This window comes from Vipera ursinii (genome assembly GCF_947247035.1).
Source record: "Vipera ursinii genome assembly, chromosome: Z".
Taxonomy (NCBI): Eukaryota; Metazoa; Chordata; class Lepidosauria; order Squamata; family Viperidae; genus Vipera; species Vipera ursinii.
Genome location: NC_139517.1, coordinates 120409041 through 120424282, shown reverse-complemented (window position 1 = coordinate 120424282; position 15242 = coordinate 120409041). Strand labels below are relative to the sequence as shown.

At 34.7% G+C, this 15242-nt stretch overlaps 1 protein-coding gene across 1 annotated transcript in view; it reads right to left on the bottom strand.

Moving 5' to 3' along the window:
- Nucleotides 1-1026: 1026 nt before the first annotated feature.
- CNPY1 (canopy FGF signaling regulator 1) overlaps nt 1027-15242 on the bottom strand; it is a gene marked incomplete at both ends in the record, with an annotated part of 68968 nt that continues 54752 nt past the window's right edge. The window contains 3 exons of the mRNA XM_083379050.1: nt 1027-1064; nt 5557-5653; nt 7622-7825. Of these exons, the coding sequence (XP_083235176.1) occupies nt 1027-1064; nt 5557-5653; nt 7622-7825 (339 nt within the window). The remainder of the gene's footprint in view (nt 1065-5556; nt 5654-7621; nt 7826-15242) is intronic.

Genomic DNA, 15242 nt, shown 5'->3' with positions numbered 1-15242 from the left:
AAAAACAGATTGAAAGTTCATATTGTGACTTTAAATAAATGTCATCCTTTTTCATAATAGTTTATTGTGTGGAAGTTTCCATGTTGACTCAAGAAGACTGATAAACCATGGAAATTTCTCAAATGTATTTTCCAATGGAAATAATAAAGCCAAGTGTGTGTATGAAATGTTAAACATGCTGATGCATTAGTAAGAAATTATTGAGAAGTGGGAAAAGGAATTGAAAGTCACAATTACTGAAATGAGGAAAACCTTTTTATTATACAGTGTAAGAAACAATAACCAAATATATTCCTGAGTTAGTATACCTTCCAATCAAATTATTAGACACGGTTTATTGGCGCTAGAAACATGTTTTCCTACCTAAGCTGCCTACTTACAAAATGATTTTTTTAAAAATTATGACAAGGCATAAGCAGGTACCATATGAATTGATTGGATTGTCCAACTAGATCAATTATTTCATTTTCATTACTCATTCTCTTCCCAAATCCAGGATGTAAAACCTGTTGGTGACCCTTTGCTCCTAAGTAAAACAATTTTATATAAGGCACATCAATTTTAAAGGATGGCTTGCATACCTGTTTAGAAAACCACCCTAGCATTGATCCAAAGCTACGGGAAAATAAATCAGCAGGTTGCTTGTCAATTAGAAGGAACCCTAAACATTTCTCTTTTAAAATGGGCGTTTCTGTCTCTGGAGATAAATTAGGCAATCATAATCAGCACAAAGTTTAGAAAAATACAACTCACATAGATTTGTAACAGCATTTTTACTCATAATTAACAGTTTTTCCTATGAAAAGCACAGGGATTTTGAGTAGAACTGACACAGCAGCTTTATAACCTGAGGACTTTCCCCCACTAACTCAGTCCATTATCCGACAAGACAAACAGGCATGTTAATTTATCAGTCTATATGAAGGCTTGTTATGAAGATTAATGGAAGGTAGAGAATGTAGAATTATTTTAGTTTATATTCTTCATCCAGATGCTGATAACAACAACAATAATGTTTGCTGCCTTTTACAGTTCACTGTGCATCTCAGCTTCTTGACAAAGACCTATCAAGAGAGGACAAAATTAGACACCAGTAGAAGATCAAACAATTAGATTATCTCACAACTACATGTTTATATTTATTAAAGTTTCAGATGCCCCTGATCATGATAGTGCAATAGATTATTCACCATTCTTCAAAAAACATAAAAACAAAAAACATATCCTGATACACATTTTGAAACAGAGTTATTGATATGTTTTAATATCATTAATTTCATTTTAAAGTTGGTCTAATGTATTCACTAATCTGACACAGTATTTTAAAACAGAGCAACCATATTTTTAAATATAACTTCACACATAATTATAGGTGTGTTAAGATAAAAAAAAACTTTGAACTGAACAGTATCTGAAAGTCCATATTTTGGGCAAATTGCTAGCATTAAGACAACAAGCAAATATCTGATGATTGAATCGCTATTTAACATTATTGTTCTCTTTCTTTATAAATTTAACAGAATTGTCTATTCCTATACACAGCACACAACTTTTCCTTTCAGTATTTTGCTTTGTAGAAGCTATCAAAAAGCTATTTCAATTTAATAAACAAAGAACTTTGGTGTAAAAATATTAAATGCTCTTTGTAGAAGAGTCCTTCCCATTTATCTAAAAATCACAGCCCGTCTTTAACCAAATTATTGGGAAATAAATCCCCTTTTTGTGCTGCTTATTTCTGAATCAACAGAGTTAATACTGGCATCTAATCTCTGACAACATAAATAGCCTCAGCTTGAATTGATTCTTATTTGGTGACAGGAATATGTTTCAGATACCTTAGCAAAAGAGAATAAACAGGGTTTTTTTTTCTATTATGGCATACTTGGGTTTTTCTTATGTAGTCTTTTAAAGAGCTCAAAACAGAGATCTGAATAATAAACTAAAATCAGAGTTACAAAATGCCATGAAAAAATAAAATAAAAAGGGCTATCAGAAAGAGATTGTCCTCAGATGACTGCCACATTTATTCCTAGAAGTTTGAATTTACACAACCCATCACAAGGAAGATTAATAAAACCCAGTATTTACTAGAAATTTCTGGGCAGGAGGGAGAAGAAAAGATAATTATGAAACTGTAAAGGCTCATTAAAAATAGATCAGTGGAGAGTACATCTTTATCTTCAAATCCCAGAGAATGTTATTAGAATACAGTGAAAATGTTAGCATCATTTGTATATTAACACTGAGTTATATTGTGTAGGACTTGGTTGTCCTGTCTTGGGCTGACAACCCATTTTGAAGGATTTTCTTAGCAAGCTGCCTAGAAAACTGCTGAATTTGAAAGCTGTACTTTTGGAGAAATAATAGATGTGCCAAACTGAGCAAGTGAAATGGAAGCAAAAACACCAGGCTTTTATAGAATAATAGAAGCATTTTTCTACCCTTGTGAGACTTAAAAATGCATGAATGGCTTCTGCTCAAGCTTTCTACATACATAAATAAATTCACCTTTGGGATGAGAATGAAAAATTTCAGCCAAAGAGAATAATTTTTCAGAGTTATGAGCATGTGAAACTGATTAGAATAATGGAAACTTCTATATTACCTTAAAGATAATCATGGGTTGGGGACAGATAGACATTGTGGCAGTCTATTATATTGTAGAAACAAATTAACTGATACAAATCCAACAATACAACATTCTTGACCAATGTCTTAATCCTATTGCTTGTAAACAGCATACTTACAAAATAATAGTGAGGCAACAAAAATTGCCCTTTAGGTAAATTAATGTCCACCCAATTTTGTTTACACAGACTTCACTGGCACAACATAAACGCTGAGTTATACATTTATATTGATGTCACTGATCCTACAGCAAATTTCACTTTCCAGCCAATGACTATAATGTCTATTAACTTTAGAAACAATTCCTTTAACTGGGGGGGGGGAATATCCTCATAAGAACTGTGAAAAAGAATAGATAAAGGCTGCTTGACTCTTTTGATTCCTTCCTGGCAGAAAGAGGAATATAGAGATTTTAAGAAAGATCAAAGAAATCTTTTGACAGATAACTGATCCATGGTTGTCTGTATCAAAAAAAAAACCCAACAACCCTCATCTTTTTAACATAGCTTATAGAAGAGTTTTGGCTTTTTTAATGAAACACCAGATGCCAACATCATGTAAACATGGAAGAAACAACACATATTTTCCAGCTAAAGGTTGCCTCACTTTGACAGATTAAGATAAGGATAGATTCATAGAGAATTTATCATATATTGATTTTAATAAGGTTGCGGTGCTCTGCATTTTCCCCTCTCCTGATGAAAGAGGTACATAAAACAGTAACTGCTTTGCAAGGCAACTTTTTTGTAGACTATCGCAAATATGTCACAGCTGCTAAAGTGTGCCTTGTAAACATTTCACGCAGACTGTTTATCTTTTGTGCTGCAGAGAAATGCATACTGACACAATTACGTAGTTACTTCAACTAAGTCATTTTTCTTTCACAGAAATTTCATATTGGTATGTTATATATTGTCCATTTCAGACCGTAAGCTGGTGGAAATAAATAATAGCATTTAAAGAAACTTATAATCAAATGAGTTAGACACATTCAACACCCATAGGGTTTCGCTACGTTTTGCTAGGCTTTTTTATTTCTTACATTTATGGGACAATTTTTGGAAAATGTTGTTTTTTCTACTAGTTTGGAGGCAGATATTAGCAATTAAGCACAAGTGTTTGGTTTGCTAAAGCTGAACATTTTGATAACAGTAGGATTGGAATGAGTATCTATATCTCCCCTTTTTCCTTTTTTGAAACCCTCAGCATTTGGAAGGGGATGTTTTAAAAACTTTCTACTTACTGAAACAATAGAAAGAATGTACGATTGTTAACTTTTCTTTCTGAATTTTCTCTTTAGCATGTCAGCCATATTTATAATCCTGTGAGATTTACAAGGTCAGACAGAAGTACTGCTCTTTTCCACCGTTTGTTTTTCCTTGTTTTGTGTAAATAACCTGTGCTGGCACTAATAGCAAACTACTATGATGGCCTCCTCCTCCCCCTTTCTATTGAGTTCTTCAAGAAGAAATTTTGATGGTTTCGGCTGGTCTGACAGACTTTCTCATCCTTCTTTCTAGTCATTACAGACTTTTGCCACCATCCTAAACACGCTTTAGACTATGCAAACTGGCTTAGAGGAACAATCTAGCTTCATCGTTCTAAATATTATTAGAGGGAAATAAGTCTCATAGCTTCTGATCAAAGCTCACCAAGTTCTCAAAGACTATGGAACTACACTATCAAAATGAGAATACTGCAGTTGTCTTGAAGTTATGATTTATAGTCAGATAGATGATAGACATACAGGCAGGCAGGCAGACAGACAGATAGATCTGACCGAAAGAGCTATTATTTTCACTATTAACTGAGAAAGGCCACAACTTAGCCTCAGCTTGATTCTATCACATTTATTTATCCATTTATTTTTAAATGAATCCTTTTTATTTGAAGTCACCACCTTGATACGTGTGCATACAATGCATCCTAAGAATCCAATATATCACATCTTATTTTGTCAAGAATAAGAGAAAGAAAGACAGCTGAAAAGATATAGATTGCAGAAAAGGTGCCTTAAAACAAAGGCAAATTTCAAAGTGAGATTAACATGCTGGAGGAAATTGACTCATACTATTCTTCTCTTTCTTCCTTTCTACCCTTTTCTCTTTACTTTTATGTTGCTTGAAAACTTTGGAAGGAAAAGGCAAACTGTACATGGGTTTTAAAAGTGACCATGTGGGACGATTTGTTTCTACTATATTAAGAACATCAATTATATTGTGATCAAGTGATAGGTAAAATTTAAATACTTTATCTTTTATTTGCAATAGAAGATGTTTTTAACAATTACAAATTTCCAGACCATTAATTCCTCTCCCGTATTGTTATGAAATCTTCTAGTACTCACTAATTTGCCCTGTTAACATTAGAACTTATCATCTATTTAAATCAGGTTTTTAAAACATCCAGTCACTCGCCTATTTTTACAATCTGCTCGTTCAGATGTGATGGTTTAGCAACTTCATCCTACATCCTCCTAAGATTCAGCTTGTTTTGTGGTCTTATGCAAGTAACTATCCATAGCATTTCAGTTTACGTTTATTTAGGATTTGGCACAAGAGATTGGATAGTCCTAAAACAACCTTCTTGATTTTAGAATCAACTGCATAAAACTGGAACACCAGACCTATCAGGGCCTGGAAGTAAACCCTTCTAAAATATATATTTGCCTATTCATCCAAAAGAAAACAAATCTTGTTTTGGATTTGTTTCCTTTTGGATGAATAGGCAAATATATTTCTTAATTCTTTAAACAACATTTCTCGGCAGGGCGATGCCCATGCACCTTCAATATAGAAAATATTATTTTACAAAGTGTTTTTGCTGCATCCCAGCAATACAACAAGGATTGGCGGGAGTGGGGGAGGGAGAGGATGGGGGGAAAAATTGCTGTTGAGAAAGAAGTACATGTTACATCAGACACAGTACCTGATTTTTCAATGCACAGCTTGTCAGCCAGATAGTGTGACTCCCGAGTGATAACTGACATTATTTCATCTTCATACTGTTCTATGATAGTTTCACACTGTAAAGAGGAAAAACAGCAGAAAAGAACTAAACAAAACCATTTACACAGAGCAACCAAAGGATTATCATGTCAAGAGAGACAGTTTGGGGTGGTTGTTTTTTTGCCCAGGCAGCGTGCTTGCCTGATCGGTTGTCCTGTAACAGTATTTAGCATGAACAAAAAATTAAGGTTGCATTATAGGTTCATTCAAATTTTATCTGCTAAAAGCAAATGATGAATGATTCTGCTTAATGCAGGTTGTTTTGTGACAAGGTTGGTTGAAATGGTTCTAGGCATTGATGCTAATGCTTTGAAATGGATGGATAATCCATCATTTATTTATTTATTTATTATGGGACTTATATGCCGCCCTATCTCCCAGAGGACTCAGGGCGGCTAACAACAATAAAAAACCAGCAGTACAAAAGTTAAGAAAAAATTAAATAACAGCCCCAAATATTAATTACACAGTTAAAATTAAAACTTTTTTAAAAACCCATCATCAATCCAGGTCAGCCTGATGGACATCCAGACATATATAGTATGTCTATATGGAGAAAGGAATTATTTCACTTATCACCAAGTACTATTTTTTTCCCCAAAATGAAAAAGTGATTTTATATAGCATAAATTTTATTTCTGATTTCGTCAGCATTGGGCCTCCTCCCAATGAAGCTTTACTTGATCACTTGGCCTTAAGCATTGGTCATAAGCTCCTGTCCCCAAAATTTAGAGAATCCTAGCAAGGGAGAAACATTCTATAAGATGCCCTTAAAAATAACCAGGAAGCCAATTTTATCACAAAAGGATCCAATTCTACCATAAAATTCTACCTCAAAGAATCCAGTTCTTAGGTTCAAATTTCATTTGTGATGTGCATTCTTAAATAAATACTGCTTCAGCATATTAAGTCTCAATGGATTTTGTAATGCAAAAATTGTCTTCGAAAAGTGAAATTTCAAATATAAGTTCCTTAACATTTTTATATGCTCTCTTATGTTTATTTAGAATTTGGCAAAATAGCTTGGATGATCCTAAAACAACCTTCTTGGTTTTATAATCAAATAAATGAAATTGAAGCCAAAATGAGTACATGATGAGATTTCTGCTGAAATTCTTTATTTGATCATTGTGATAACTGTTGAAGACCAGTTGTTAATTTAGTTAAAGGAACCAACTTTTCTTGGCAAGGAATTTAATTGGCATCGAAATACCCCAGAAACTCCAGACCTATTAGAATCCAGAAGTAAATTCTTCTAAAACAATAAGGCTTGCTTTCTTTTCAAGAGGTCTAATTTTGGAATAACAGGCGAATATATTTCCAGATTTCTTTTTTTTTACAGGCTCTTGATGAAAACATTATTTTCATGAATATTTGTTGATGTGTAATGATGTTTGAGGCATAGGCCAGCTGAAGAACAACACTCTTCTGTCAACTTACTGTAGGCCTCTGTTTGAGCTCTCAGCAAAGTCCAAAGGAAGAACAGTGGAAAAGAAACAATAATTAAACTCCCCACCATTTCAACAGCTATCACTATTTCAGTTAGCAATCTTTCAATCTGAATGCAAAACCTAGCGTCACAATTTCATGTTTTCTTGCAGAACAGAATAGCCATTTTTTGTCTTTAGATTCATATTGCTAAAAATCATGGAAGGTAAATAAGTAGACCTGCTTCGCTTTTTTATCTTTTATTTTAAAATGATTTTAACTTAAATGTTTGATAATCCAAAGAGAAAACATAATGGCATTATCCATGCATACTGAGAGAAATTGAGATCTGAATTCCACGGTGTTTCTTTTGCTTTAACCCTTTTGCTTTGTCCCTTTTATTATTATTTAAGACAAATTAACTCAGTGTCTGAAAAATACCCAAATACTATAAAAGCCTTAAATTTAGATTCAGGGAAGCAAATTAATCTACAGTATCAAATGTGAGGGTCAAAATAGTTAATTTTCCAAAGTCATCAGTTTATTCTGGATCTTACCGCATATTTCAAGGGTTTGTAAGCATCAGAATAAAAGAAATATTGTTTATATATTGGATATATTTCCTCATCTTTCCTCGGAGCATATCTCTTGAATATCTTTTTCTTAGTTACAGGATCATCCTCAAGTTTATAATCATTCATCCGATCGCATATATTTTCCAAAATGTCTGTTAAGAAGGTCTCTGACTTTGCAAAAGGAATCTAAAGAAAAAGATTTACAGAAATATAAATTTTTCAGATTTTACCAAAAGCAAAATCCTGCAGGCATACATAAACACAGAATCCTTAATCTGGATTGACAGTACAGAACAATGCCTCCAGATCTCTGTATCTACATAATTATTGTCTGATATTGTATTACATATATAATTAAAAATGTCAGCTAAATCTAGGGTGAGTCTGGAAATAATTAAACATTTAAGGTGCTAATAAAATATTCTTTTTAGCCTGAAAATATATGTGCCATTGTAAAGCTGATTTTTAAATGCAAGATGTGTTTAATTTTTTTAAAAAATTGCAGTGGTATATTTTATGTTCAAAACTCAGCCTACAAAGAGAGAAACTTTGTTCTTCAGGTCTCAGTGAAGTCTTGACACATTCCTTTTTAGAATATGCTTGGTTTCTTTAACCAAAGCAAAGTTTCCAAACATTCTGTTCCCCCCACCCTCCCACACTTATGCACACGCACACACACACACACATCCATCCTTCAGTTAGTCTGACTTGCTGTTCGTCAAGTCACTTGCAGCTGTTTAATGCCTCCCAAGGGTTTGGGCAAAGAAAATAATCACTTACAAAACTGTACTTCTCCCAGAATCTACTATTTCAGGCTTTCTTTCCAAACAGCTGGTCCATGTCTTCGCCCTTTTCCTCTTCCTTCAGAATTAAGCAAGAATTCAGGGGACACATTTAGACACACACTACCTACGTACTTAGCGAGGGTCTCAGCAGTCAATGCTACAAGGGTCAAAGAGCACCCCTTGCTCTTGGAAACAGAGACAAAAAAAAACTTCTCTCCCGTCTAGACAGGTCAAGGTGCACGATGAGCCCATCTCTGGAGCTTCTTCCGGAAGAGGGCGTGAATTGAAGCCAAGTGCACAGTAAACAACAGAGCTGCATCTTTGGGCCTTTAGAAGATCTCCCCTCTTCACCCTCTGCTGATCAAAGGAGGAAGTTATCATGACAACCAGAGTCAAAGAACCTGAATCACAAATGAACTCGATTTTTTTCAATGTTGATATATCCCATCCCTATTGTCTCTTTTCTCACGCAGTATGAACCCTTCCGGTCTCAACGATTACATTACAGAAGGACTTTTATATGTGTGCTCATTTACACAAAGGGGTCCCTTCCTTTACCACCATCTGGCCACAAATCAGGGAAATAAAAGCAGGAGAATTAAAATTAAAGCCCCTTCTTTCCGACCGCATCTCTTGTGCATCTTGAAGTAGGCCTTTTTACAATAGACTGCTCTCCTTTTACCTTGTCCTACCTTATAGATAGAAACCTAAGACCAGGGGAAATAAGAATGGCTCAACATTAAAAAGAGAAAACGACTAAACACCGTTCTCTTTCTTGCTTCCATCTTTCCTTTCTCTTCCTTTATTTGGCAGATGTTCAGAAACAGATTTTGTGTGCCATACTGAAGGCTAAATCATAAATAAAAGTGTTCTAAACATGAACACAGGCATGCACATGAATATGTGTTTGCATGTTTGTGTGTGTGTGTGCATATTCTTATATCTGATAAATATATTCCTCCCCTATAATATAGAGAGTACATAGCAAATTTCCAAAGACATCAGGTGGACTGTATAGCCTGACACAATTTTTATCCACCTTTAGGAGTACGCATTGCAAAGCTGGTTTCTCTGATATTGCTTAGAAGAACTTCCTGCTAATTTCAATGGAGACTTATTTTTTTACATGTAAAACATTTGCACCAAGTTGAAACAAAAGCAAAGATAGCCTTGCCTTCCCCACCCCACTTCATGATACTTTAATGTTTTAAAGGGATGCACTTCTTTATTTTACAAAGTTGGTCTTGAGCTCATTGAGATGAATGATTTGATTTAAAAGATGCCTACTACAATAATGTAATAAGAATGAAAGTTTAGGAACTTTGATCTAGGCTGCATCTACAGTATACTCAGATGTTCTTTAGCTGTAAGGGTCTTAACTGACTTGGCTGCAAATAAATAAGATTAATAATATTTAGGCCCATTTATCACAATGCTTAAACATATCTTCCTGTGTATTGATGGTGAGCAAAGCACATAAGACCTACTTCTAAGTAGACCTCCTATGATTGAACTCGCACCAACCATGAGAAATTAAAATAGAAGGATGAAGCTATTAAACAAAGTAGCTTCAAACTGTGCTGTTTTTCAGAGGACTATTTTAAACAAAAAAAAAGATCTGCAGTGTTTTCTGAAAAAGCAGATAGGATATTTAGCTAAGATTTGGGGAAGGAGGATTTTTTTTATGAGGCATATATCCAAGCCAATGAAAGGCGCTGAGGTATCAAACATAAGGAAAAAGTAGAACAAACATTTAAGAATTGCTTTAGGCTTGAAGCATATACATTGGATACATATTAAGGTAATCATAACATAGGTAAGGCTATACTTCAATCTTTGTATTCCTTTGAAATAAGCATGTATCAAGAGATGCTGAATTATGCCAGATACATTAGCACATTTCTGAATATACAAAGTCTTCAAGAAACAGTGAATGATCTAGTCTGATGCCTGATATGTATACAGAAAGTTCCTACTCCAAAAGAATGTTTGGTGATACTGATCCTATATAGATATAAGATATGTACAGAATAATTTGTGCAGGGATGTAGGAAAAAGTATACACTTTACACACCCCAATATATTTCTGAGGGACTTGCTTGCTTTCATGGCCATTTTCAATAGCCTATTTTCATATTTAACAAAGTAGCTATAATAAATAAAGTGTCAACCTTTCTTCTCTTCTCTCATCCCCAACTATTTAAAATGACCATAACTAAATTTAACACAAGATATCCAGATGGTTTTCTTGTTTTAAAAAAACTCCTAAGGAGAGTAAACTCTGTTAGCAGAGTTTTGCATGCAAGGAGATACAGCAGACCAGATTATATCCTCACCAAAATTCATACGCACATTAATAGAAGAGGTTCTTATACCAATTCAAGACAGGCAATAGCATCCCTGCTTTTGTATAATTTTCTTGGTTCCTGAGTTGGCTTCCCTAGAAGGCCCCTAGAATTTATATTTCTACTTGTATAGAGTTTTGAGAAAGATATATCAAATAACCACCCGTGCAAAACTACCCCTCCTAAAGTTAAGTATACTTTAAAAATGCTTTAATAATAAAATAGAAGGGGGGAGTTGGACAAGGGGCAGAAACCAAAAGCAATTCTATGAAAGCCCTAAAGATTCTGAATGGTGCTTGTCAATAGACAGCTCCCATTGTAATCACCCAGGAGATGTGGGGGCCTCCACCCTGAAAAAGCTGCCTCAGAGATAGTAACCTCATTAAAATATGAATAACAAGTCAGCCGTCATTCAAAAGAAAGAAAGGCATCTTATTCTGCATCAAATTTCACCATCATTTCAAACAACCACAACAGAACAACACTCCCCTCAAAAAATAATAATCAAATCCTCCATTTCCCTAACTGGATGTTTGTCGCATGTGGAAACGATGTTAGCAGCGTAGTGGATTAAGCCTAAACATTTTCAATGAAATCACTTGTGTTGCCAATCTTTTAGAGCATGCCCATCACATCTTTAAAAAAGGGGGTTAAAAAAAAGGAAGACTCTCAAACCAGCGGTCAGATGGTGTTTCCAAGAATGCAAAATGTAGAAGAAGAGGGGAAAAAAGTTAACATCGACACACCTCACGGGAGGAAGAATGGAAAGACACAACAATTCCAAGATATTTTAGCCAATTTTAAGCCGCAGGATGGAGAATTCATTACAAGCAACAATGACACCTTCATAACAGTCAATTACATGGAAGCTCATGATCCAGTTCATTACTGTGTCTCTCCTAATCTCATCGTAAATTTCTGCCTTGATAGAGAATGCAACTCGCCAAGAATGCAATTGGGATGTGGTAAGAAAAATGAAAACATAACTGCTACAGATGGACAGCTTCCAAACCCAGATAGCACACCAAATATTTCTGAACACTATTTTCCATGTAAGAATTTTCCCCTCTTTTATCTAGATTTCACTTTATATGATTTATGCATCCTTGTGAGTATCTCTACAATCACCTATAAGTAGGCCCATCTAGAAACAGATCCATACAGAAGTGGATAGAAGTATACATCTATGTTTATCTTCCACTCAGATAAATCACCAGCTTTTTCATTGGGAACAATATTCCAATTTTCAATATTTATTAAGGGTCAGTATTTAAAAATGAAAACTCAATCGTTCATTCCCCCCCCATTTGCTTTAGGCTAGTGCAGGAGAAACATGAATGCTGAACCACTCAAAAGGCTGATGGGATATATAATTAGCTATTATGTTAATTGAATCCACTGTGAGTTTATTGTATGAGATTTCTTCATATAATATGCAAATGATCTCTAAGGTTTAGTTTTATTAGACAATATAATTAGAAATCCTTTTAAAAGAGAGAATTCTAATGAGGTACAATAAAGGTTAGGAAAATATGTTTGCTATGTTGAGTTACCACCTGGGCTTGCTTAATTAAAATGAAAAGAGAGAGAAAAACTTTGCACAGCAACCGAATCACCTCCTTCACATACACATTACACAAATGCAAAGTTTAAAACCTTAATTGTTACACTTTAGAAATTTAATTTAAAATAAAATAAATCATTTATTTCACTTTTACAATCCTTTACCATAGATTCAAATTCCAACAAGGTTTCATTCATTTTCTATCTACATTCTCTAGATTCCTTCTTAAGAGTCCATGTCACTGGGTTATGACCAGAAAAAGTTCTTAATAATATCTATTTTCCTATCCAGCTAAACAGATTCTTGGAGATCCAGACTACATCAATTCTTGACATTGGATGAGAAATGTTTTCACCTGTTTGAGCCTGGCATTTTTAATTTTCATGTTCAATTTTCAAAATAAAACCACAGATCCAGCTATACATGCAAGAATAACGGGACAGGGGATTCACCTAAAAAGCCTGTTATTGTCCTGTTGATTAAGATATATGATCCAAATAAAGGAAGATATTTTAGCATTTATTCTGTAACCTGAATCATTTCATTTCCAATAACAAATGCTGTTGTTTTAAGAACCAGAATTAAACATCTTCCTGAAGATAAAGTAAGCTTGTCTTTGGCTTAGAGTTTCTGGGGCAAACTTTGTCCCACCTCATGTAAATCAATCTGTCAGTCTTAGAGATGAAATCTTTTGACTTTTCTGATTTCAATATTACAGAAAAATCACACCAATAACGTTAATACAGAAGATACAGGCAAAATATATGGTGTTTAAATTTGGGCTTCCCGTAACAGCAACTATGCTGAATTTTATATATGTGATAAGCATGATATATAAGACGCTGTTATCTGATTTATTTAATATAATACTGGCCATTCTTTGTTTTTAATAGATACCCTCTGCAAAAAAGAAGCTGGCAAACCTAGGAAGAAGTAGAGGATCAACTATTCCTTAATTTTGGATGCAACGTTTGAGTGGTTTAATTTTTGGTAAGAAGCAATAATCCCGTTAGCATAAAATTCAATTATTGTTGGCCAGTAAAATGAAGACTTTATAGAAAAAGGAATGTCTCCATTACTCACACCACACCATAAAGTGATTCCATGCTCAAAGACAAAACTGAATGAGTGTCAACATCCTACTGACACATACTTCACATTTTTAAATTTATATTTGACTTTTTTTGAGGTATCATGTAGTACTTATATCAATATATTCTTTTAGCATGATTCATGATCCAACTAAGTAAAATAAAAGTTAACCCCAGACTCAACTATGCTAATTCAGACATAAATTCCACTGGCTTCTACTGTATGATATCTACTATCCAGTAAGTAAAGATGTAACACGTTAAAGAAGAATTGTTTCTTTGCAATCAAGTGGGCAAAGTAGTTTAATTATTGGCATCCTCAAATGTATATGATCAGTTTGCAACAGGAAAAACTTCCGAATTTCCAGGTCAGATTTGGAGAACAACAAATAGTGAAACACTGATTTACGTGACAAGTAATTTAATCTGGCATAAGAAGACTATCTTGGTTCTGTCTGGAAGCTAAATGTATTCCAATAATACAAAATTCTGCATTCTAGAAGCTGCTAGTTTAAAGAAAAGTAGAACTGTTCATAGTAAGAAAGTTCTGATTTTCATTCTGTAAAAAAAAAGGTATCACTGCACTACAAACTTCCTCCTCTTTGACAGATTATTTAGAAGTTGCCTACAAAATTCCAGTTTGTGTATTTTGAAGAACAATAAGTAATATGTGCTCAATAATTCTAAAAGTCCTGGTGTGAGAATTCCATCTAAATTATTTATTTCAATCCTCCACCTTCACAATAGCTGTTTAATTCTTTAAAGAACCATACCTCATATTATGGTTTTCTCTCTACAGAGCTGATTCCATCCAACTAAATCAATTGAATACCATTCAGAGCTCCACCCATGACTCTGTCTCTCTTCCCTGTCTTTATGGGGCCTTCTTCAGTGTATGAACAATAAGGAACAATAATGGTATATCCTTATCAGTAGTAGATTCTGCAGTATCAGCTACAAATGGTATCTTAGGGTGACCCATGGCCCCAGCTGACAATTTATAGGATGCTCCTATCATTTCCAAGAATGAAAATGAGGCTATCTGATTAGATTATTGATTAGAATAAAGTGAGATTGATTGGTGCTATCCAGCTACAGTGAATGGAGCTTCGGTTCCACCGATGGAACATGAGACAAATTAGTTTGCACACTGAAGTCTATGAGATATAAAGTTGGTTATTTTTTACTAGTTATGCTGCTGTATTGTCAATTGTAGGGACGCGGTGGCTCAGTGGGTTAGGATGCTGAGCTTCCAGAAGGTCGGCAGTTTGGCGGGTCGAATCCCAAGTGCCGCATAACAGAGTGAGCGCCTGTTACTCATCCCAGCTTCTGCCAACCTAGCAGTTCGAAAGCACGTAAAAATGCAAGTAGAAAAATAGGGACCACTCCGGTGGGAAGGTAACAGTGTTCCGTGCGCCTTTGGCGTCTATTCATGCCGGCCACATGACCACGGAGACGTCCTCGGACAAGTGCTGGCTCTTTGGCTTTGAAACGGAGATGAGCACCGGCCCCTAGAGTTGGAAATGACTAGGGGGAACCTTTACCTTTACCTATTGTCAATACATTTTGACAGCTGATAACGTAAAAGTTGTACTGTTAATGTTCTATTACACTTGAATTGGAAGGAAGGAAGGAAGAGAGGGAGGGAGGGTTCTTCAGCCCAATACAGGTAGTCCTTGACTTACAACAGTTCATTTACTGACTATTCAAAGTTACAACAGCACTGAAAAAAAATTACTTATGTTACTTTTTCACATTTATGATCTTTCTGGCACCCCCATGATCATGTGATCCAAATTCAGATGTTTGGCAACTGGT